The 25380-nt window shown below is 46.2% G+C and overlaps 1 protein-coding gene across 1 annotated transcript; it reads left to right on the forward strand.

Moving 5' to 3' along the window:
* The first annotated feature begins 13924 nt into the window (after positions 1-13924).
* KCNG3 (potassium voltage-gated channel modifier subfamily G member 3) lies at positions 13925-24753 on the forward strand. The gene is made up of 2 exons (XM_065679283.1): positions 13925-14544; positions 23492-24753. Exons 1-2 carry the CDS (start codon positions 13925-13927, stop codon positions 24135-24137), a joined length of 1266 nt encoding a protein of 421 aa, XP_065535355.1. The 3' UTR covers positions 24138-24753.
* Positions 24754-25380: the final 627 nt, after the last annotated feature.

Below are 25380 nucleotides of genomic sequence, written 5' to 3' on the forward strand. Positions count from 1 at the left end.
CTTAAGGATTAAACCAACGCTTCAGAGTTCTGAGGTAAAATACGTTGGTAGAGGTGTGTTTAAGAATGGAATACTTGGGAGCCTCGCAGGTAGAAACATCTTAACAAAATCGACAAAAGCATTGGGAAAAGAGACAAAACACTGGAAGAGAGATGCTTGAACCTTAACCAAAGGTGCTCAGAGCTTTCATGGAGACTCACCCTTATGCTGATGCAACAGAAAGGAAAAGGCATTTAGCCTTTGCCATCCGGGGGCCATACTTGTAAGACCTGCCTAATTCAAAGCAGCTGAGCCTAGAGGATCTTGTTGGCAAAGGTAATCTGGGAGCACAGGAAACATTCAGCACTTCAAGCTTATGTCTTCAAGCCAAGGGAACGTGGCTCTCTTGCTAGTAAAACTTTGTCACAGTAAATAAACAGGCTGCATGCATGTAACCCGTAACAACAATACAAAGGACTTTACAAATGATTATTTCTTGTCAGCCTAAACTCCTGCTTACACTGAGAGTAACTCACCACAGCGGAGGACTTGGGCAGTTTGCAGACGTGTCCTGGAATATGTAGTCTGTACCAAGGCACTTTCATCTCGTGTGAGCAAACATGCCTGCAAACACAGCTGCACAGGGATCAGACTGCCTTGCAGGCAGCTAGAAGTACACGTACTTGTGGTTTTTATTCATGCAAAGACACAGCGCAGCTTGCAGAAATTCATATTGCTGTCACCTAATTAGTCACCAGAGAAAAACCTTTTTCCATGTGAATACTCATGGTGACATTTATAAGAACCTTAGAAAACTTCCATTTTCTAACAGGCATTATATGAGATTGTACGGATTCAATTCACAGGAAGATGAAATTCAGTGTTTATTATTGTATGCAATAGGTAATTTTAGCTGCCTCTACTGAAACAGAAGCCAGGTGTGATCTGTAAGAGATGCTTCCATATCAACTTCTTTATGGAACAGGAAAAAACCTCAGCACTCTCACAAGAGAAAACCATCCCCTGGCATCAGAGATAACATCGGCTTTTTTATTTACTCTGTCAGTCAGATCTCTCAAATGACTCTTGGATAAATATGTCACTATTTTCATTAAAAATGATTTAAACAATAAAGTTAATTGCAAAATTATCAGTAGTCTGCAGATTTAGATGTTCAAGCCAAATCTTCAAATTCTAAGACTGCCACTAAATCAATGTGCAGAGAAAAATGGTGCTTATGGCTGGCAACAACTTACTTGAGTGGGTAGTGAAAAAGACATATCACCTAATGGACTTTCAGTAAGTATTATACTATTATATAGATAGATGCTGTATCCTACCATCCAGCACTGCTTTGACACCATGCAGAATTTCATCTCCCACAAATCAGACAACTGAATTAAGGACTTTTTGTGCAAAATAAGTCAGATTTGGTCCTGTTTATGTCTGTCTCCTTATTCTGACTGAGTTTGCTTGAATGAAATCCATACTATTGCAACGGAAATAATACTACAGGTTTGATGGAGAGACGGAAGGAGGGTAAAGTAAGGTTTGTTATTAATCTACTACTACAGACTAGGTATGCCAGAAATGCATTTCTTCCACTCCACAGGCATAACTCTCACAGTTTTTGCCAACAATCTCAGTAACAGAGCAAAGATCTTTTCTAATTAGATTGGCCGATTTCCTTTAATCTAGAGCTTTTGTTATAGCTACCAATTTACTTTGCAACACAGACAAAGCCTACAGCTCTAGGATCCTGTTTTGTACCCCATTATGTTTGCCAGTGTTAGAGAAGACTTAGGTTCACATCTTGTTTCTGTTCAAGCCATTGTGACTTTTGTGGTTGACTCCAGTAGGGTTAAGGTGAGGCCATTATATACCTTTATCTGCTTGGGAATCGGAGCAGTTGGAAAGGTCTTAGAGTATTGCACACACCTGCAGCACTCCTAAATGAAGCCTTTTTGGGCTTGAACACAATACTACTAGAGAGGCATTAAACACACCACAGTAGATGTACTCTTTATCTCTCCCTTTCTCTCAACTGATCTATTTTTCCTGCTAAACACCTGCTAAAAAGCTGTCGGAGGTGCTTAATGACACATATTTAAGTAGAGTACAGTACATTCATCTGAGCAGAATTAATTTAAGGCAAGGACTCAGCATCTGTTCAGTTCACTTTGGGGATAGAATGGTTACAGGCAAGCAACGTACTCATCAAATGTACCCTCAGTGCCTCACCATGTCTCTGAACACTGCTTTGTGTTTCCATTACAGATATGTTCGACCTGAATTTCCCAGGTACCGGGTTTACCTTTAGTTCTGGAAATCAGAGCAATGTCTTTATGCAGGTAGCAAGTCTCCAGGTCAGTGCAGCGAGAAGGCTCATTCTACTGGTAGGAGCAACTTCACTTCTGAAATGGCTGGGTGAATTTCAGGGCCACATTTATCAGCGGTATAATACACACACCTTCCTCTTAAATCGTGCCTGCCTGTGTTCAAGTGACCTTTATTTCTAAGGCAGTATCAGAGAGGAAGTCAGTTTGCCTGCCTGATTAACAGGCTTCTGACTAGCTGATGTGCTTCCAAAATCAGACTGGGTCCAAGCGAGGAAGAACTGCAGCACAATAGCGATACTGTTATTTTGGAAGTATTGGGAGTTGCTTTGAAGGGAGTCTTTTACCCAGCAACAATCACATGCCTGGCCAGTGAAGTGCATGAAGTATTAGGATGAGTGGAAAGAACAAGTAATGTAGCGTTAGGTAGCCAGATTACCGCAGGTAGTTAAGAGTCACCACACCAGGCAATAGGTGAGGACACAAGAAATACTGTAGGAACGACAGGCTCCCTAACTGCAAAGCTGGCATGGTTTGTCTGTTGCTGGTTGTATTCTGTTTATGTGTTATGCCTGCAAGAAGAAATGCAGAGTTTGAAAACACTCTTTTCCATAGTGTAAAACTGACTGTTGGAGATCACTCATGCACTCAAAATGCCCTTAGTATTCCCCCCCTGCACGCAAGCAAACAGGAGATGTTACATGGTTTCCTAAACAGGACTACAGCAACGAGCCTAACACCGGATGTCACACGAACTGATGTGTCCTGCAAGCTCTTTAATAATGGCTGTTTGAGCCAAAATAGACACAACAACAGGCAAATTTGTGCCAAAATTTGTACCAAATAGGCACAGACAAAAAAATCTGAACTGCATCCCCACTACTGCAGTACGTCTCTTTGTCATAGAGAAGGCAGATGCCAGTTCTGCTGTCTGAGGTCTGGCATGTCCAAGTTCAGTCTGCCAAGTTGTACTCTTCTCCTATGCAGGTTGAAGATTTTTGGCTCTACAGTCTCAGGCTCATTGATCAGATGGGCCTCTCACTATTCTTTCAGCTCTGCAACCAGATCCTTATGTAGTTTGGGTCTTGGTTACAGCTAGGGGTGGAAACGTGTAAAATCTGGACACCTGAGATTAACCGTCTGCAAGGATCTGAGCTTTAATACTCTACAGTATGGTCTGGAATAGCAGCGGGTATTTCATGTGCTTACAAACATGTCGTTCTTGTCATTTACATTTCAATATAAGCAAAAAAGCAGGGTGCATCAGCCCTCTTCTAATGCAGCTCCACTGGGAGGCAAGTGTACAACATACTGCTGAGACTAACAAACACACAGAGCCAAAGTGGAATGCTTCCATTCCCTTGCCTTCCTCAAAACTATCCAACAAACTGCTCTGAACTAGGGAATCAGCCATGAGGAATGCTGCTAGCGGGAAACACACATTCGTGCTCTGCAGGAAGAATAAGACCAGAGAAGTGTCTCTTAGGTTATGCTCTTTGAGAACACCAAGATTCCCTGGTCCACCGGTTCTGCCATACAACTCTGGAGGGTATTTCAGGGTTCATCCTGCAAGTTCTGCTGACAGAGCTGGAAAATTCAAGGCAAATAAAAGAGACACAAGATAGGAAGGAGCCTTGGGCTCACATGTGTGCAGTGTGCTTGTTTTCCTACTCTTTGAAACACAAGAATGAGCTCTACTGGAATAACCCCCTCTCATACTGTTGCAGCTACCTTCCCTTTAGGGATCTGTAAAAGTTGTTAACCTAATGCATGTCAACAGCCATAAAACTGCGAACCAACCAAGCCACAACCAACAAACCACAAAACAAAAAACCCCAAACAAACCACAACCAAACCCCCGCCAGAGGAGGGGTTTAGTGAGTTATCCAGGACTGCTCCGCTGAAGCCAGTTCCTGCATTTCACCAGAACAACAACCAGCAGCCAATCCAAGTGCAAACATCTGTGCATGTGAAATGCCCAGAAGACATCAGAGGGAAAACAAACACAGCTCCTGCTGCTAAATCACACAAACTGTGGGGTGGAAGAGGCCTGCTCATGTTTGTTTCTTATTTCTGCTTCCAGAAGTTCGGATCTACTTCCCAAATGAGACTCGTGTACCTTCGAGGACTGGCTGGGTCTGTGATTTAGCAGCGCTCAGCATCCAAACCTATCCCTGTAGTATTCATTTCTAGTAGGTGCTGAGTGATATCCGCATTCATGAACACCAGCTGGAAGGTAATGGTGTACAATAGAGGTAGAAAGCCTTCCAGCTTTGCAGTGCTGGAGAGCACCCTGTAAGTTCTTGTCATAATTATTTATAACATCAGTTCTCTACTGACTTCTCCATGAAAACTGTTAAGAAATAATACACTGTGATGGGCAGGGGGAAATTGCCACAAAACCCTCCTCGCACAGTGACTGTCAAGCCTTTCACAATATGACATTTTTAATGAATATCTCAAGAAGATTCCATGTTTTGACTGGGCTCCTCTTTGGTAGTCGCCTGACATTTTGGGATGAGGAAGGTTATTTACGATTGTTTGATGAATATTTTCCTCTGCATATGAGTCATTGTGTGTTTGGCTATCAACCTTTTCTGCTTAGGAAAGAAAATAACAAATCATTGAAGGCAGCAGAGTGAGCTGTTGTGATGGGAGAAGCAGAAGAAGGTGTTTGGGCAGGGCACAGCATTGCCTTCTATAGGACAACATCTGAACTCCATGGAGTTTACACTGCTTGGGATGCCGGAGAGGAGCTGTAGCGATAGGACAAGGGGTGATGGGTTCAAACTGAAACAGGGCAAGTTCAGGTTAGATCTAAGGCAGAAGCTCTTCCCTGTGAGGGTGCTGAGGCGCTGGCACAGGGTGCCCAGAGAAGCTGTGGCTGCCCCATCCCTGGCAGTGCTCAAGGCCAGGTTGGACACAGGGGCTTGGAGCAAGCTGCTCCAGGGGAAGGGGTCCCTGCCTGGGGCAGGGGTTGGAGCTGGGTGAGCTTTAAGGTCCTTTCCAACCCAAACCAATCTGGGATTCTACTTAATCTGACATCTTACCTCAGCCCTTTAGCAGGCTTAATAGAGCCTATAAAGCATAGGATATGTTAAGTTTATGTTAATTCGACCTCTAAAACTTGAACAGGGACAGTGCTTAATAGCACTCATGACTTAAAGGTAAGCTGTCATTTTTTAAAGGCCTTTTACAGATTTTCTCATACATCAAAATGTAAAAGTGAAGTGATCAACTTGTAGTTTAACGCCATCAAAGAGGACAAAAGTGACTACAGCCCTTCATGGTCTTTCTGGAATTGCTTATTACATCACAGTACTCACTCGCTGTTGGAGTCTGCTGCTCTGACCAGCCCAAGGTAATGCTGCTATTTCAGGCACACCTGCCTTGCAACTCCCTCCAAGCGCAAACCTTCGAAGCATAGAGAATCCGTCACGTCACCATTCAGAGCTCTACATTTCCTCCATCGCTATTTCCATTGCCAGCTTCTGTTCCAAGGTTTATAACTTGGCAGTAAAGGTTCAGCCTAGGCTGAAATTTGCCCTGTGTATTTTAAGGAACCCAAAAACTACTTTGTCTTTCACTGCAGAATTACTTCCCTGGTTGTAGGAGACAGAGAGGACTGCAACTTTATGTCAGCAACACAGGCAAAGAGTCCAATGCCCCCAAACAGCTCTACCAAGCAATTTGTCCATAAGAAATATCTTTGCTGTTACTCAGAATATCTGCCTATTGAACCAATTGACCACAATTCCTGCAATGCAAATTCCTTTAACGGATATACTGGAATTCTAGACAGACCATCACTGTTAGCAACGAAAACAAATTGCTTCATTTGCCTACAGAGATAAAGAAACACCGAGCCATAATTAACACTCAGTCACACCACTGTAAGTGCAGATTAACTCTCTTGATACACTGAAGCGTTAGGTAGAAGACACAGAAAGCCAGTGATAGAAATTGGTGAATTAGAGATCCTAGAGGAGGCAAGGAATCAAACGAACCAAGCACTGCAAACAGGAGATGCCTGTTCCCAGTTTGAAGTCTGTTTGGCAGCGCAAATGTTTAAACAGATGAAATTCCTAAGAAAAGAGAGAAGAAGTAAAGAGAGTTACATTTAAACCTGCCGAGGGGAAAAGGCGTTGATGATAACAACACTCCTCGGCAAATGAAGGAAGCAACGTGATCTTAAGGTCATGCTTTGCAGTCTGCAGCACCAGCCTAAACCACAGCATACAAATAAACATTAAAAAGTCCAAACCCCCAAACGAAATGAAGCTGCTCCAGCTGAATGCTGCAGTAGGAGCACTGCGAGACAAGCTTCTCTGTTATGATCACCGAGAGCCAGGGCGTTATCATTCACTGAGGCACAACACAATGGAGCGTGTCTCATTAAATGATGCTAAGCTTTTCTAAGAGACAAGTACAGATGTCAAGGTTCCCCATGTCTCCTGCCTTGTCTGGCCAATAGTTAAAAAAGAACAAACCACAAAACCTCCCATGGATCAAAGGAAAATATGACTTAGAATCCGAAACAAGGCATCTCTTTTATTCTGGCTCTTGCAATTGAAAGGCACAGCTGTAATCTTGGCTGGGCAGCTCAACCTGTGAAAACCCAGTCCTACTGAAAACTTACCAAAGGTATTAATGAGACTAAACCTGCAAGGCTCTGCAGACAGCAGTAGTAACTTGTTCCTTAGCCATCATTTCCAGGAAACGATCTCGTTTGACATCAATATTGTGATGATATTCTGGTTTTCTGCTCTACCCAGGCTAGAATCAGTCCTAACTTCATAGGAAAGTTACGCCAAAGTCACTCCAGCCTCAGCAGCTGGGTCCCACAGCTCATCGCAATGGGAAGCAGGGAAATGAGGGGATGTCTGAATTGCTAATGTCAGTTGATTAGCTTTACATCCTGCAGGTATAGCAGCAGCAGGGTCAGAGGCAGTGGCCATTATAGCAATGCAGGTGGCCACTTGCTGTTTGATTGCAGCATGATACAGCTGGGTTTGAGCACTGCAAAGTCCACCAGCAGCACTCCCTAGCACACCACACAAAGGGATGCATCATTTCCAACTGACTTTCATGATGGATTTGGCACACATTACAGAGGGATACCACTGGCAAACCACTCCTCCCTCCCCTTATTTGCTTTTCCCTCCTGTAATTAGCAGGAAAAGAACAATTAGTGAGCATACTGCAGCTTTCTGAGTGACTCAGGAGCTGTGACTTTAGTGACACTTGACTTAAAATGTGGGGGCAGGTCTGCATGTAGGTAGGAGCTGCAGTTGCCAGCATAGAGACAAAAGGGTGTTGAAACAGGCAAAAATAGGTGCTAAGAAGAAAAATCATTAAATCAGTGCTTGCACCAAATGCAGCTTTAGTGACTTATACCAGAGACCAACACAGCGTAAAAGCTGTACACAAGAGTGTATTTTTACAGCAATAAAGGCGCACTCTCATGCAGCTGTTTTATCTCAAGAACCAGATTCTGAGGCAGTTTCCTCACTCTCTTCTGTCCAAGAGCTGATCAGTCCGGGGGTGTTTGCTGCGTTTGTACCTGATCCAGGCCAGCAGTGGTTACATCTCGAAGCCATAGCTGAACATTAAGGCCATAACGAATATTAACACCTTCATAAAACGAAAGCAGAGAAAGGCAGACTCATTCTGGCGATGAGGCATCTCTGTCTGTGTAATGGAGATAATGGTGTGATCACTCTAGCTGCCAGTTCCAGGACATAACCCAGTCCCTTGTGGGGTTTCAGAAGGCATCACTCGATGTAAAGGGTGAGATGTTAGCACTCCTGGAAGCAGATACCGACTTGGCACCAGTGGTACAGCAGTGAACTTGGGAAACATCTATGGAGTTCGCTTAGATGTTGACAGCAGCACCTGTGGGGACCTATCTACAGCTGTTTACATGGAACCCAGTTGAACAGAACCTCTTTGCTATCCTGGAGACCTCTCCAATATATTACAGAAAGTCCTGAGGCATCTTCACCTTATCTCTGCCCAGCCATGAGAGGCAGCTGCCGTTTGACACCCTACCCTGTACACTCAGGCTGCAGTGGCTTTCCTGGCTTCCCTGGGACTGCCATGGAGCTACGCTCCAGTTGTTCCCCAAGCGCCGGTAATGCAGAGGCTTGCACACCTCATTGCACTGCAGCACGAGGGCTGCCTGTGCTGTGTGCTCACATCCTTCCTCTCAGACACTCCCCAGTGCTGCGAGAAGCTCGGGAGAAGGGGATTTCTACAGAGAGGCCTCATCTTGTTTTCACCAGGAATTGCAGGGATTCTGTGGGAACTGAGCACAAGTCACCGCTGGTTTATCAAGTTGACCTGGGTGGGTGTTTGACTTCCGAGTCAGTGTTTTAAAGCACCTGAGCATCATTTTGAGGTTTGAAATTGCCATGCAAGTGTTTCTCTTAAGTTGGCAAGCTCCATCATTGTTATAAACCAGTACAGTCACCAGGAAGAGCTGCTGAGATTGCGGGAAGAACGTGTAGGATTAGACTAAAAAAGTGAATAAATGCTTTTAGAAACAAAAAGCTGCGTGGAAGGGATCAGAGTGACTGCATTTTGCACGCACAAGTATTAGACAAGACCTGATTCTGCATCAGTGACTGTAGTTTAGTACAATCAGTAGTTAACAACACAGCGTTTGAGAAAGGCAGGATTTAAAAAGGAACTCGTTCCTCTGTACAGGATTCCCTCTATCAGGAAACAAGTGAAAGGGGTTTCAAAAATCCCTTATTTAACTTCATTTCCTCTGAAGTGTGAAGCTTAGAGCAGTGTAATACCAAGACAGAGCTTCTAACTCTCTTCTGCTTCCCCTGAGAGCTCAGATACCTGAAATGGACGAGTTTACTTCTTCTCACTAAGGATTAGAAGAAATTAACCAATACACCAGAACCTGCTCTTCCAAGTATACTTTCCCCAGGTCCAGTAAACCCCGGTGTGCAGGACACGAGCTCCCTGTGGTTAAGTCTCATCGAATTAAACCTCCAGGCTCATCAGCTGCTCTGCATGAGCAGGCAGGGCTGCGTGTGCTGCCTTCAATAGCTCCTCAATGCAGAAGCGCCCAGGAATGGGATTTCGGAGTCCCAGCGGTGCGAGCTCCCTTCCCAAAGAGCACGGGTGACTCCCCAGGGCATCTGCCCCAAGTCCCGACCAACACAGCTGCCGAGTTCGCAGTCCTGTTCTGCAGCAAGTCCCAACAGATGCCTGGGGCTCTCCCGCCAGTGCTCACTGCCTGGCCTACGAACCCATCAAGTCTCCAGTATCAAATCTTCATTGGTCACAGCCACGTTTTGCTAGCTGTTAGCAAGTTTCATGAAGCTAATGATAAATGTCAGGCACAGACTGCGTTCTGTGCACACGTGTACGTGTGTGAATACCCAGCTCCCTGCTAAATGTCATTTATCCCGTTTTAGAAACATTCATATTCAAAATTATTCAGCTCTTTCCAAGTGCCTCAGTGACAAGGGAACGTGTACTCTTATGTCAGGTGCCACTGACTGCATCTCTCATTAGACTCTTTGGTAATTATATGGGGTAATAGGCTCATCTCCTGAAAGGTTTTCTACATAACCCGCAGAGCACAGTGAGGTAGAGGGGCTTGGGTGAAGAGAAGTTTGCTTCAAGGAAAAACATCTATTTGAAATCAATTTTCCCCAGCCGAGACCTAAATTAAAGCTAAATACAAACCACAGTCCATCTGTGCATGCAGAACCTTTTGAAGCATTTGTTCTAGTCGTATGTGTTGCCTCTTCAAGTAATTAAGACAGATACGGCCAAATGCAGCGTGTTTAATACAAAAAAGCATCACATTTTTCCTGCCACAATTTCATGTTACACACCATCTACTCCCGATGAGGGAGATGGTTTTGTTCTGTGTGTACAAGTCTATCATCATGGCAACCTGCACCACAGCTCGAGTTCCAGTGTACTCTGGTCATAAAAAGAACTGAGGTTTGCGACAGAAGACACCCCACCAAAAGCCCATTTTGCTTGCGCTTGAGTCAACAACATTCAGTAGCTACAGAATCTCATCTCTGCCATCAAAATACACCACTCTGTTCACATACAAAATGCAAGTAAGGAATCCCTTTACTAAAGCAAGCATAGAGCTGCACTCAAAACACAGAGCAAGGGGCTCAGCGCAAAGCCAGAAAGAGTCGGAAACTGTAGAAAATACTTCACGCTCATTAAATGCCCCTCGGATGGAACAGCACAGAGCAAGCCATGGAAATCAGTGTTGACACAAAGAAAGCAATTTTTACATAATGACTATTGATTGTACAGTTTCTCCTGGGCAGCAAATGATAACAACTGCAACACCAGGAAAAGAGTAATTGCTTTGATTCAGCATCCCAGCATGTCTCTCCAGATCAAAAAACCCAAACCAACGCCCCAGCCACCTGAATGAACTAAACTACTTGAAGGATTTATTATATTTTAGATTATACAATCCCAGACTGGTTTGGGTTGGAAAGGACCCTAAAGTTCATCCAGCTCCAACCCCTGCCACGGGCAGGGACCCCTTCCCCTGGAGCAGCTTGCTCCAAGCCCCTGCGTCCAACCTGGCCTTGAGCACTGCCAGGGATGGGGCAGCCACAGCTTCTCTGGGCACCCTGTGCCAGCGCCTCAGCACCCTCACAGGGAAGAGCTTTGCCTTAGATCTGACCTGAACTTGCCCTGTTTCAGTCTGAACCCATCACCCCTTGTCCTGTGGCTGCAGCCCCTGATGATTATTAGCCAGCTCAGTTCTTCTGAAGATTCACTTCATGCCTCATTCTTTGCCATTTAACATATAGGTAAGAACTCTTCACTGATTTCTATCTTAACCTATTTAAATGGATTTACTGGCTCACTTGTTTTCTACTAATTAGGTACCATCTTTCTAATCAGGACAGCTGGAACTTTCAAACACACTTCTTCCACAATAGCCTTTGAAAAGGTCTTTTTCTTAATGCACCACTAAGTGTTTTGCTTACAGTCACACAAAGCCTGAAGTGTTTTGTCCCTTTCAGGCTCTCCATCCTGTCTTCTTTCAACTTACTTAAGGCTTTTGGTCACAAAATTCAACCCCAACAAGAGGCTACACTCACTGAATCTTCCTGGAACATAAGGCAGATATCTCACGACAACCACTGAACCGACACGGGGAAATTCTGAGTAAGTGCCTTGAACCAACGTGAGTTACCACAGATTTACCACAAAGCAGCCGACTCACAGCTGCAGTGGGGTGCCCCATCTTAAAATGCCCCAAATCCAAACCTTCACTGGAAAATTGCAAATCCTGTCTGAAATCCAAAGTGCTGCTGCTGGTAAAGTGCTGCTCCTCGGGCGAGGAGGTGTATTTACAGCTATTGCCACCAGCCCGCTAGAACCGATCTCCTCCATTGAAAGTCAGTGATTGTAACTAAAATAAATACACTTGAACACGGCAGACTACAGAGGCAATGAAAACAGGCTGGCTTTGCTTACACTGAGTGTTTGACAGGGTGATTCTGAAGGAGGAAATCATTTTACTCTAGATCTAAAAAAGTGAAGACCAGCAATAGGCATCAGGCAACCTGCAATGCTTCATCAAGCGATGCCTTTGTCAGCCCAGCACTTTACCCGTTGTGCCATACAGCTTCACAACACACGAAGCTTTAGTTTATCTTGAAATGATTCCTAGAACAGACACCCCAGCCTGTGTTTCTATACAGCAAAGGCATGTCCTCAGGCCATGTCATTTGCACTCTCTTCCTCTGCACCCTCCCTGGGAGGAATGAAGAGGGTGAAACCGCATGGAGCAGGAAGCATGACAGACTGCAAAGCCAGGGTAACTCAGCATCACTGCCAGTTCTGGTCAGCTTTTGCTGTCTTTTAACAGGTATTGTAGAGATTCTTTCTTCCTGGGAGAGGGAAACGCAGGAGCACACACCTCAAACAAGAGGCTTAAAATCGTGTTTGTTGCTTATTAAATCAAAAGGCAGCCAAGCAACATGAACGGAATGCAGCTGCTGGAAGGAAAATCCTTTCCAGCTATATGGAAACAGACACCGGCGTGAGCAAAGAGAGCTCAAACCCTTCGCCACGTAGTGTAAAGGGAGTTTTTGGGTGGCTTCTTGTCGCCCCGGTAAATGAGTAGAGAAGAACGTGTAACCGTGACCTCTAGTGGCTGCACCTCGAGTACCACAGCAAAGCCTGCTGAGTCCCCTGCTAACGGACTCGGATCCCTCTCCAAGTGTTGTTTAGGAGACGACAAACAGGGTTAAACCCAGCAGCGCTCACTCGCATTCTGCTTTAAGCCAACCATTTTCACTAAACAACTCGGTGGCTGTCCCTTGATTCTGCCACGGCTAAACGCGCGTTACAGATCTCAGCCGAGAGAGTAACGTGGCAGCAACAAGAACAAAACCACCCCAAACCCAACCCAGAAACACGAGGAGACGTACCCGGAGCAAGAACGGGGCTGGTAAAACACCGGTTTAACCGGGACGTCCCTTTACAGCCACAGCGCTGGAGCGACAGCTCTTTGGCGCTGGTTTTGAAGGGAGGTACTCACCGGCGCTGCCTCTCGCCGGGCGGAGGCACATTCTCGGTTGGGAACACCTCACCGAAAGGCAGGGCTGTAGCTCGGCTGCTTTCACCCCGTGATGCTCCTGATGTCAATAACCCTCGAAAACGCCTCAAATAAAAAGGATTTTAACCCCCCTGTACATACTGCAACCAGCCGGAATCAAAGCTACAGACAGCAGGCAGGGTCGTACCAGCTGCTGATGGTGTAACAATGGTATGTAGGACATACCAATGTAGGTATGTAGGTATGGATGTAGGACACGAGGTGTCTCGGACCCTGAGCTGGGCGGCAGTAGGGAAGAAGGCTCTTCCCGAGGCACCTCACTCTTCCTGATGTCCATATGCTGTGTGTGCGGGAAGACGCGTTTCCGCGCTCGCATGTGCAGGGGGTGGGGGACGGGCTCTGTAGAGCCCCCCGCTCTTGCAGGAACGGCCCCGTGCAGTGGGGGTCCGCGACAGCGGCATCAACGCTTCGCTTCCAGCTCTGCTTTCTGGGGCTGTGTAGTGAACGCCCCCCGCGGCGGGCGCTCGATGAACACCTTCACCCTTGCGCCGCTCGGGCGGCCCAGGCCAGACCCCCCTGCCCGGGGGGTGTCCCCGAGGGGTGGCGGAGCCCCGCGCTCCGCTCCGCTCCATGTGCGCGGGCGCCGGAGGAGGCGTGTCCGTCCCCTCCTACCCCCCCGCCGCGCCGCCTCCCGCTCGCCTCTGAGCCGGCACCGGAGCGGAGCGGCGGGTGCGGAGCTCCCCGGCCCGGCCATGCCCCTGCGGGGCCCGGCGGAGGCTCCCGCCCGCCGGCGCTGAGGCCGCAGCCGCACCTGCGGGCGCCCCCGTGTCGTGCCGGGGCGGCTCCTCCGCCTCCTCCCATCCTCTGCCGCTCACCTCCCTCCGCGCCCGCCCCGTCGCCGAGCGGAGCCGCCAGCGGTGCGAGCGGAGCCGGAGCTGCCCGAGCCGAGCCGAGCCGAGCCGCGCCGCCCTGCCCTGCCCTGCCCTGCCCTGCCCTGCCCGCCCTTCCCCTCCTCCGTCCCGCCCAAGCCATGAACTTTGGCCGCGGCCCCGCGGTGGTGTTGAACGTCGGGGGCACCCGGTACTCCTTCTCCCGGGAGGTGCTCAAGGATTTCCCGCTGCGGAGGGTGAGCCGCTTGCACGGCTGCCTCTCGGAGCAGGACGTGCTGGAGGTGTGCGACGACTACGACCGGGAGCGGAACGAGTACTTCTTCGACCGGCACTCGGAGGCCTTCGGCTTCATCATGCTCTACGTGCGGCACGGCCACCTGCGCTTCGTGCCGCACATGTGCGAGCTCTCCTTCTACAACGAGATGATCTACTGGGGGCTGGAGGGCTCCCACCTCGACTACTGCTGCCAGCGCCGCCTCGACGACCGCATGTCCGAGACCTGCTACTACGCGGCGGAGGAGCCGCCGGGGGAGCCGACCCGCGGCTCCGAGGGCAAGGGCCGGCGGCCGCCGGGCGCTGAGGGCAGGAAGTGGCTGGAAAGGATGCGGAGGACTTTCGAGGAGCCCACGTCCTCCGTGGCCGCCCAGGTCCTGGCCACCGTCTCCATCCTCTTCGTCATCGTGTCCATGGTGGTGCTGTGCGCCAGCACCCTGCCCGAGTGGCGGGCGCCGGAGAACCGCAGCGTGGAGGAGCAGAGCAGGTACACAGCAGAGTCAGTGAGGGAGCCCTCAGGGTAGGAGGATCCTTTATTTTCCCGCTGTCCGGTCCCCGTGTGTCCCGTCCAGTGTGTCCTGCCCCTCGTCCTGACGGTCCATAGCTGTAAACCGCCGCCGGCGGACATCGCCTTAAACCCGCTGCCCCGAACGGGGGCTCCGGGGGGTGTGTTTGGGGGTCTCCCGGGGCAGCGGGTTCTGCCGGGGGCTCCGCGCTGCGGGCGGCGGGGCTCGGGCAGGCAGCGCGCAAGCAGGCAGCGCATCAGGTGCCAGCGGAATACGGCGCTCTGTGAGGGTGGCTCCGACTGTGCGCGGTCTTGGAGCTCTGATTTCCCCCGTGTGAGGAGCCGCGGGACTCCTGGCCCATACAGAGGAGTTAAAACACTCGGAAAATCGCGAGGTCTTGCGACTGTGGAGGGAAAAACAAGGGAAAGAAAGCCCTAAAAGAAAGCAACTCCTTTCTGTTTTCCTCTGGGGAAAGCACGATACTGTGTGTACGCTGCCTGTATTCGTTCCGCTGGAGAAGATCCAGTGCCTGCCGGGGTTCTGCCCGTGTAAACTCGTGTACGTGGGGACAGCCTTAATCCTGTTCCTCCTTCCATCTGAGATTCTCTATGTGGGGAACACAGGAGATGATCAGGCTGCGCATTAAGCTCCTGCAAATGCATCATACAAGTGCCCCAGCATATGAATGTAACATGTGTTTACATTTCCTTTAGATAAAACATAGGTAAGCACACTAAACATTGCAGAACAGCGTCAGAAACCGGGGCATGGGGTATAAGGCTCAATCCTCAGCCTTTCCAGCAAGGACAAACCCTTTTCTGTCGTCTTTGTGACCTCAGTTTAGGGTTACATCAATGCAACTCTGCTGACTTCAGTAGCATTGTGCTTTCTCTCTCTCTGTTCTGTTCTCTAGAGAACAGAATCACAACCAATCCGGTAGGATTTCTCCCATAAATAAGACACAGAAAGCAAGAGGGACAGGGGGGTTGTTTGTTTATTAACTTCTCATTTCCTTTAAAATAGACAGGATATTCAACAGAAAGTTTTCAGCTTCTGCTCTGCTGGAGGGGCCCTACAGTGAAATTGCAGCCTTGTCATTATGAAATCATCACCTTTTACCCTAGCGTTAATTGGAACGTGATATATTATAGCCTAGCAGCCAAATTAATTCCTTGGAAAGTATGTTCAGAGTTTCCATTAGCTTAATGGAAAAGTGCACCTGTATTTCTCATTCTAGTTGAGCCAAAGTATTAATTGTATGAATAAAAAGCAAGATGCCGATTTGAAGCTGTTGATTCCTGCTTAGATTCAGGTATGGCAGAAGTTGCTCCTACAGGTTCTTCCAGTTCCAAAGCCTTCCTTGAGCTTTGCAGGGTTATTGAAAAGGGTGGATGTTCCGGGTGATCTTTTTGTAAGGCAAGAAATTGCGTAGATACCCCCAGCAGACAGGGGAAAATAAACGCAGCACTACCATAGCATTAGCATCGGGCATTCCTTTGTTCACGTCTTCATGGGGTGGGAGTTAACAGCAGTTCTTTTCCTGAGAGAGTTCAATTTGCAGAGGAACAAGGCATGTGACGTGTAATCTTTCTCTCACAGTGCCTTTGGCTTCAAGAACCACTGTGTATTATACACACACATCCTTCTGCTCTTCTCAGTGATTGCCTATTGAAGGACCAGGTCCTACATACTGAGGTAGAGCTTGGGTGAGCACTTCTCAGCGCAGTGAAGGCTGCTTTTAAACCCCAAAGGACCACTGTCAGTGGCAGGGGGAGTTTCTTCAGTACCAACAACAGACAAGAGAGGGATTACCCGAACGGTTGTGGCTGAGCAGTTCCTAACATCTTCTTGCAGGAGTCTGTCACATACACATACTGATACAGCTGATCGTATGGAGCTCATCACAGTTCGATAGCGAGCACATGGAAGACAGATAACAGATGTGTTCTCTCTGCCCGCAGCTGCCGAAGTGCCTTGTTCTATTATAGGAGCCACTTTTCTCTTGGTTGCATATGCTGCACCATGACTAAAAAGCCTCTTATATATGGAAAAAAAAAAGGTGTGAGCTACAGTTGCTTTTATGTGAGTGACCCAGTTCAGTTCAACTACTTACACACACCACAGGATTTGACCTGACGTCCTCAGTTGTCATCTGACTGTATTTCACCTTTAGTTGTTGGTATCTTCTTTTCTTCTGTCTGTAGTTACTTCATTTAGAATGAGTTGGGTTTTGAAAGCCTCAGAAGCCAAGTGGCTGGTTCGGAAGCACACAGGAATGCCTGGGACTTCCTACTCTGGCAATACTGTCCAGAGGCACTTAAACTAGTTTCTGATACATTTAAAAGTTTGAAGCCAAATTCTGCCCTTTGTTCATTAACCATTTAATCCATAGGAGGCTCCTCATAGAAATGAAGAAATTCTGTCTAACGTGGTAACGATGTTTTTTTGTCAAGAGGAATTGTGACATGAACACTGCATGCGGGTGAGTTCTGACTCGCGTGGCACTGCAGTGACTCGGGTGAAGACTTTACCTTCTTCTAAAAGCATCTTTTGTGCTCACCATCAGTAAGCCCTGATACTAACCCCCCCCCCCCCCCCACTTTGTTATGTTACAGTTCAGAAAGGTGCCACATGGATAATGTCCGTGGCTGAACGGTGGTAACCATCCCCAGGCCCCCTTAGGGCAGCTGCAGTGAAATCAGCTCGAGCAGCGTGTCTCCAGCTGACCTGGGTATCATCCCTAAAGCCCTGGGCTCACTGACTTTGGAATTCACGGAATCAGCCTCTTCAGTGAGGTTTGCATGGGGGCTCCTGTGGCTCCCAGCTAATATCAGTCCACTGATTCCTTCCACAAGAGGAACCGAGTCCACCAAACAGAAATCATTACATTGCTCTGACTTCTCATGGTGACCACGCTTTCAAAGGGTGAACATGGCTATCTCCTGTCCTTTGGAGTAACACCCTGTGGAAGGCAACAGAGAACCCCACGAGTAAGCCTTTTGAAGGAGAGAGGGATGGGGAATCCGACCTCTGTATTTCAGAGGCCTTACAGACACTGCCAGTGTAATCCCTTGGTTTGCAGGTCCGTTCCCCAGGTCCTTCTCGGGATGAGTTATTGAATTTCTTGTGGTTTCAGATTCTTGCTCTCTTCCCTGCCTTGGCATGTTTCACTTAGAGCTAGAGATCTGCATCGGATTTGCACAGCTTAGGAGCAGACAGCAGGGATGCCTGTCTCCCCTTCTGTTGCTTCTGGCAATTTCAAGTCATCTTTGCTCTCCTCCGAACACTGCCAGGAGATGCACACTGCGGGTCTGTGCAGGAACCTGTCCATACACCGATTTAGGATCATAATCCTTTGGGAACAGCTTCTCAAGCCAGTAACACAAAGTCATTTGAAGCTGGTTTACTGCCAGCATAGTTCTATCTACCTGCCTTTAAGCTACTTTTCCAACGCTAAATACAAGTAGCTTGTTAGCACAGGGGAAGGACTGGTGCCCCTTGCATAGAATGCTTTGGGTTGGAAAGGACCTTAAAGTTCATCCAGCTCCAACCCCTGCCATGGGCAGGGACCCCTTCCACTGGAGCAGCTTGCTCCAAGCCCCTGTGTCCAACCTGGCCTTGAGCACTGCCAGGGATGGGGCAGCCACAGCTTCTCTGGGCACCCTGTGCCAGCGCCTCAGCACCCTCACAGGGAACAGCTTCTGCCTTAGATCTAACCTGAACTTGCCCTGTGTCAGTTTGAACCCATCACCCCTTGTCCTGTGGCTGCAGCCCCTGATGAAGAGCCCCTCTCCAGCATCCTTGCAGCCCCCTTCAGACACTGGAAGCTGCTCTGAGGTCTCCACGCAGCTTCTCTTCTCCAAGCATTCCACTTACTAATCGTGCTTAATTTTATATTGAGAGAATCACTCAGTTATCAAGCCTATGAGACTGCTGTGTTCTTAAGCAAAAGCAAATCAATGCAGTAACTTCTCCATACAGCGTCCCTCACCTGGTGCTGGTAGCTTGGGTTTTGTTTTTTTTTATCTCTGTAAAATATCAGCTTAAAAAGCTGCATTTGAATTAAGACACACAAAAATCATCATTCCTTCATGGTGTTTTAGAACACCTGAAGGCTCACATCCAACATTGTTCAAAAAACCCCAAAATAACTTCTTTCCTGGGTAGCACCTAACCTGAACGCCGCATTATTGCTAGATTAAAGCAGGAGGGTGAAGGTAAAGGAGGGAACTACAGGCCTAGGTTAAAAGCAGATGTGGATTCTTCCAATGACTTCATGAAAACTAGAGGTAACATGAAGAACAGAAGCATACCAGTGCCTGGCCACAGGAGAACCTTAACTGACCCACTACTGCTAGGTGCCACTCATGTTCAAAAGACATGGAATAGGCACTGAGGACACCAGGGCTTGAGATGTTCATGTCCAGGTATCCCCACGAGGGCTGTGAAAGGCATTTGCCCCTTCCCTGGGGAGTGCTGGGTTGCTACAGCCTTCCACATCAGGCACTGGAGTTTAATGCATCAAGACATGTTATTGCTACCAAAGCAGGGACAGAATGGGAAAAAAGCCAGTGAGGTTTTTCATGCAGGGAAACTGGCTGCTCTGTGGCCTTCCTGTGCTGCTCATAATGAGACAGAAGCCCTGCTCATTTCCAAAGGATTAAAATCATCCCCCAAACATTTGCTGGAATGACCAGTCCTCTTCCTGAGCAGGAATTTGACCACTCTTGGATAATTTTCAGCTTTAATGTGCTTGACATGGAAATAGGCTTTAGCAACAGTTTAACAAATCAGTGCCGACAGACTTTAATCCTGTCATAGACTGTCTTTAATCATATCTGTTTTCCTCATGTGTCCCGTTGATGTGTATGTTTTATTTAAAGCTTTATAGATAATAGTGCCACTAAGAAATATTTTGGCTAGGTTTCAACTGCCTCAGAGGGGAATATTGAGCGTATTCAAACTGGCACGCTGGGGCAAAGAATAATGCTAAGAGGAAATGTTCTAAGACGTTCACAATATGATTTTTTTTTTTTAAGTAATAAATATTTGCTGAATATTTCAACAATGTTTTCAGGAACTCATCTTTTCTGAAGTGGTTTAACTCATCGTACATCAACCACCAGCTTATTCTGAAAGGGAGTTATCAGATGGCACAGAAAATGGAGCAGTGATGGGACTGCAGTAGAAGCGAGGCTTGCAAAGGCCTCCTTTTCTGTTTATGGACAAAGGACTCATTAGAGCAATCTTGAAAGGCTGTCAAGTACCAAGAGGCTGAAAATTTTAGGAGGAAAAACCCTCTTTTATGTGCTGAGGTCTGGGGCAATGAACAGCAAGTTTGAGCAGAAATAACCTGTAACTGAATAAAAATGAGGACTTAGGATTTTCTCTTATTTATACATTTTGGGAGGAATCTTTAAGGAAACACTTATTCCTAATTCCCCCTCTCCTTTTGAATAGCAGCTATGTTAAAACTGAACTGATTGGAGGGGGGGAACCAACCAAAAACTGTGATGGACGTTGATAAAATAGGTACTACATTTTACCATAGAAAGCTCCTGATTTAATTACACAGCTACAGATTGTAATGCAGCATTATTCCAGGAATGGGCAATAAAAGGCAGTTTGTCCTGTGACTATGCAGCAAATACTTTAAGACTTGTTTACAGAAGATGCAGTAACTTTAGCCTTCTGAGCTCATGCAGTTTATTTGTCTTTATACTCAGTTAAGTTCCCTTGAGGACTAACTGTTATATTTGCTTTCCTTCTTAGATGTTTATCCATTGAAAAGGTTAGCTATAAAGATAAGTCACTACAAGGAGAGGAGAGGGAAACTTGAGCTGAAAGTGAGAATGTGGCTTGTAGCCCTCTAGATTTCCCAACAGGCCAGCTCTCACCAAAGTGCTTATTCAACGCCGTTCACCAGGACTGCCGAAATCCATCTACACAGGCAAAAAGGAGTGACAGAGAGAGGGATAATGGAAAAGATGTTCCACTGGTGGCTAAGAAGTAAGGAGGGGAAAGAAAAGAATTAAGGGACACCCTGCTTCTGTCTTCTCCCTAGCCAGGATGCATACAAGTGCTGAGAAAGAAGGATAAATGTGAAATGGAGAACTGGAAGCGCAATAGGTAACGGAGTGGTGGTAATGCATCTCCCACTGCCTTGATCTTGCTTTGTCATTTCTGCATCAGTGTGATGTTCCTTAGCTCTCTTCCAATCCGTTCTACAAGAAAAGGCTTCTTCAGCCCTTCCTTCTGAAGTACAACTGATTTACAGTATTACTTGTGCTAGGAAGTGCCAGAGTGAAACAATGGATTGATCACATTTTCACTCGCACAACTATGTCCTAGTTAATAGCAGGCCCCTGAATCAATGTTGGATCATAAAGAAGACTTCTACTTCTTTCCTTGGCTTATCTTTTTTCACCAGCAGTTTGAGCGACACAGAAGCCAGTCACCGTTGACTTCTCATCCCAACAGGTCTGAAACCAAACTGATGTGAAACTGGGGAGCTGAACCCTACGTACAATCACAGCTTTGTTTGCTACTGCAATGGTCAGGGCCAAACTTCCTTAAAGCTCGACTCAGAGATAACCTGCCTCATTTGTGCCAGAATGAAGGAATCACGTTTCCAACGTGATCAAGACATCAGGAGGCAATACCAAGTGAAAAAGCTTTAAATAGTTACAGATTGCTTTCTCATGTAAATGCTCCATGTCATAAGATACAGGCAGCACTACTGAGAAATCTCATACCATGTAGTGAAATCCTCTGGTGGAATTGTTGACTATTTCTGACTGCAGTATTCCTTCCAGATCCATTTTTTCTTTTAATCATGATATGAGATCTGAACTAGCCAATATATTAGTACATTAAGACTTTCTAGGTGTGTCCATTACCATGATCTTCCTGTCTGACTGATTTTACTAAGGGAAGTCTTAGGTGTTTCCTCATCATGTGGAACAAGGCTGTAAGAGAACCTACCCTGAGTTCTTTAATCCAAAAGGAACGATCATCCACATCCATACAGTATTCATTCTATATATTCTGTATGTGACTCCTGTTTAGAGGACATTCAGATCTGAGCATTTTTTACAGTAAATGAAATGTGCATCCGAGGTAATGCTCACTCACTTTCATTACTAAGAGAAACAGGAGTATTTTCCAAAGCTTAACCTTTAAGAGAACACATCATTCTTCAGAGCAAGCTGGTTTTGAAATTCACAGGTCCTTCCATCGAAAGGTGCTGACAAGAACAAGTGTTTTATAAGCCCTTTATGAAGAAAGGCCACTTGCTCCAGAACTTTCATTGTTATTCATGAAACGAGAAAAACAAGGTCTGGTTTCAGAGAATAACTACTTTGTTAAGTAATTAATTGATGTTCATTTAAATCTGCTGTGGCTGGAATGACAGTGTCCCTTAGGACTTTACATCAACTGACCGCTACTGTTTCCTCTGTTTTTTTAGCATTAAACTCAATAAATAAACAGAAATTAATAATAAATAAAGAAAACTTTAGTGTATGAAGCTTTGATGCAAGTTAGTTTATAGAATCTATCTGCATAATTACAGCAGTTACAGAAGGTTGTTTTTCTAGCAGGCCACTGTATTAATAATGATAGATTTCAGACCTGGTAAAAGATAATACAGATGTGCTGGGGAAGCAAACTGTTAAGTATGAAATGACAGTTGGATTATTACTTGAAAATCATTAAGTTGCTCCAGGCATTACCTTGTTAGGATGCCTGCAGCAGCAAAAAAAGGCTGCGATTGTATGCAGCATTTTCAGCTCCCCCTTTCATATCAGGTTGGTTGCAGACCTGTTGGGATAAGAAGTCAACGGTGACTGGCTTCTGCTTCACTCAAACTGTTGGGGGAAAAAAGATAAGCAAAGGAAAGAGGAAAGAGCCGCTTCCATCCCCTCCTGTATTAAACAAGTGCGCTCAGTCTGCATGTTTAAGACTAGGGCTCTTTTCAGGTGGGAGGTTTGAGACTACAGCCCCAACAGTTATAAAATAATCTCAGAGGAACATGGTTTTCTGTCCCTACCTTCCACTGGGTTCAGGTTGGGATATCCTCAGGGCTCATTCCCTGCACTGGGGCCTGAAAATACTTAAGAACTTACTGAAACCACCTTCCAGGATTTCTCTTCTTCAGGTCATTATCTGTATTTGGCAAGAAGATGATCTTGCTCTGGTTACTTTGACCTTTTTGCTGCAACACAGTTTAGGTGGAGTTAAGACAAATTCAATAATGCAGAGCATAGTGATAAATGGGAGGACATGAGCTTGTTACTTTGTGAACCCCATGGTGAAAAATAAAATACCATCTGTATTTACTGGCAATACCTATAAAGTTCTGAATACAGCTCTAGGTAAGCCCCTGTTTGGGATGCAGATCAAGCAGACTGGTTTAGGTTGGTTCCTGAAGAACCAGTTTGCATGACTTAGCCAAGGCAAAGGTTGATTTCTGTCTACTCTATCTTCATTGCCATTTTAGCATAGCAGTCTGATTCTACACATTGCTGTTCATAACCAGCCACCTCACTGAGCCACAGACCTTGGCATTCTAAACTGAGTCGGGCCTCACAGATTTAAAACAAAAAAGGAAGAAAATCCACCAAGTCCCATTTCCTGTAGGCTTCCAGTGTCTGTAGGTGTACTTGCCCAGTATTAAGAGCAGTAACAACCTATGATACAAAGCAAATGATCAGTGAGTTCTCAGCAATGATGAGTTTAAACTCCTTAACAGACCCTCAAGTTAATTGCTGAAACCTGGTGTTCCATGTGTTGGATGAGAACAGCATGGCTTTCTGTTCCTCATTTGTGAAGGTCTCGGTGTCAATGTGGTGCTGTCTGTGCCCAAACCAAACAGCCCATACTGTTTCTGCACAGAACGTAAATACTGCACTTTGTTTCCTTTGACAGGATAATCGAAGCTATCTGCATAGGCTGGTTCACTGCAGAATGCATCGTGAGGTTCATCGTCTCAAAAAACAAGTGTGAGTTTGTCAGAAGACCTCTCAACATCATCGATTTACTGGCGATTACTCCTTACTACATCTCTGTCCTAATGACAGTTTTCACAGGGGAAAACTCGCAGCTCCAGAGGGCTGGAGTCACCTTGAGGGTCTTAAGAATGATGAGGATTTTTTGGGTGATTAAACTGGCTCGTCATTTCATTGGCCTTCAAACGCTTGGTCTGACTCTAAAGCGTTGTTACAGAGAGATGGTGATGCTCCTTGTCTTTATCTGTGTTGCTATGGCAATTTTCAGTGCACTCTCCCAGCTTCTTGAAAATGGGCTGGACTTGGGAACAAAGAATAAGGATTATGCCAGCATTCCTGCTGCTTGTTGGTGGGTGATCATCTCGATGACCACGGTGGGTTATGGTGACATGTGTCCCATCACTGTCCCAGGAAGGATTCTTGGAGGAATTTGTGTGGTCAGTGGCATCGTGTTATTAGCCTTGCCAATCACTTTCATTTATCACAGCTTTGTGCAGTGTTACCATGAGCTCAAGTTCCGATCTGCTAGGTACGGTAGAAGTCTCTCTGCTGAATTCTTAAACTGACCCAACTTGCATTCTGTTGTAGTTACTTGCTAAGCTTTGTCTTAGAAGAGAATGGTGGAAGGTCCCTTCGCGTGTCCTCCTTGACTGGATGGCCCTATGGAACAACATTCTCGCCAGCCTGGAGAAAGCCCGTCACCATTCAGACAGGAAGGATGGCCATCTGCCTTGGGCATCTCGCAGGGACAGGGAGCGATGCTTCAGATTTGAGAGAACAAAATTAACACAAGAGGATTCAGAAGTCCTCAACCAGACCAGCTTGGTTTTCAGTTTGCCTTTCCACGTAAAAGCAGAACAAAAAACGGGCTTAACACTGAGCTCTGTCATTCCCATAATTACATCCATTCCAAGCAACGTGTAGCAGAAGTTTTTCAAAGATTTCAGTATTTAAATGCTCTGCAGAGGCACTGATAACTTCTTGCCTGAAGTGTCTCCACTTTTAACTCAGATAACCAAGCTAGATACTGAAGGAGAATCACTGCTACTTTTGAGCTTCATTGCAGATTAGAGCTAGTTCTGTAACTCAGGAAAGATGAATAATACCTGACTGTAGGGCAACAAATCTTGAGGCCTGATTCTGATCTTTGGTGAAGCACACAAATCTTCTGTAAAACCAGTGAAGTCAGTGGCATTTGCCTGAATTTGATAATTCAAAGTGCAAAAAGTGCACCTCTGAATCACAGAAAGGTTTGGGTTGGAAGTGACCTTAAAGTTCCAATCCCACTAGATCAGGTTGCTCAATTAGCCACAATTAATTCCTTCTCCAGAACCAAATCGTTAGTGGAAGCAAGTGTTGTACTTTACAAAGATCAGCATAGAAAATCAGGCATTGATAAATACATTTTCTGGTAGCTTATTTGGGGAGCTATCCATATCTTAGGTACATTCAGTTCAGCTCCATCCATCTGAAGTCACATACTCATAAACATAGATTCCTCCCATTTAATTAAACATATACATCTTAGCGAAGGTTCTCTAAGACCAATTGTAAGATTCCATCACTTGCAACAGTCTGGAGAAAGCACTGGTAAACAAGAGGAGCTGCTCCCTTTCAGATGAGGCTTTTCATCATCTTTAAATCCTGCAATCCTTACTGAAGGATACACTTTAATGGTAGTTTAAAAATAACTGTAAAGAGCCTGGAGCATACCAAAGAAAGTAAAATACAGAAGTGTGAGTTGCACTTGGCAAAATGGTATATTCGCCAATTTAACTAGGAAATGAATCAAATTAGGTTCTGAAATAC

The sequence above is a fragment of the Lathamus discolor genome, chromosome 5 (genome assembly GCF_037157495.1).
Source record: "Lathamus discolor isolate bLatDis1 chromosome 5, bLatDis1.hap1, whole genome shotgun sequence".
NCBI classification, from domain to species: domain Eukaryota; kingdom Metazoa; phylum Chordata; class Aves; order Psittaciformes; family Psittacidae; genus Lathamus; species Lathamus discolor.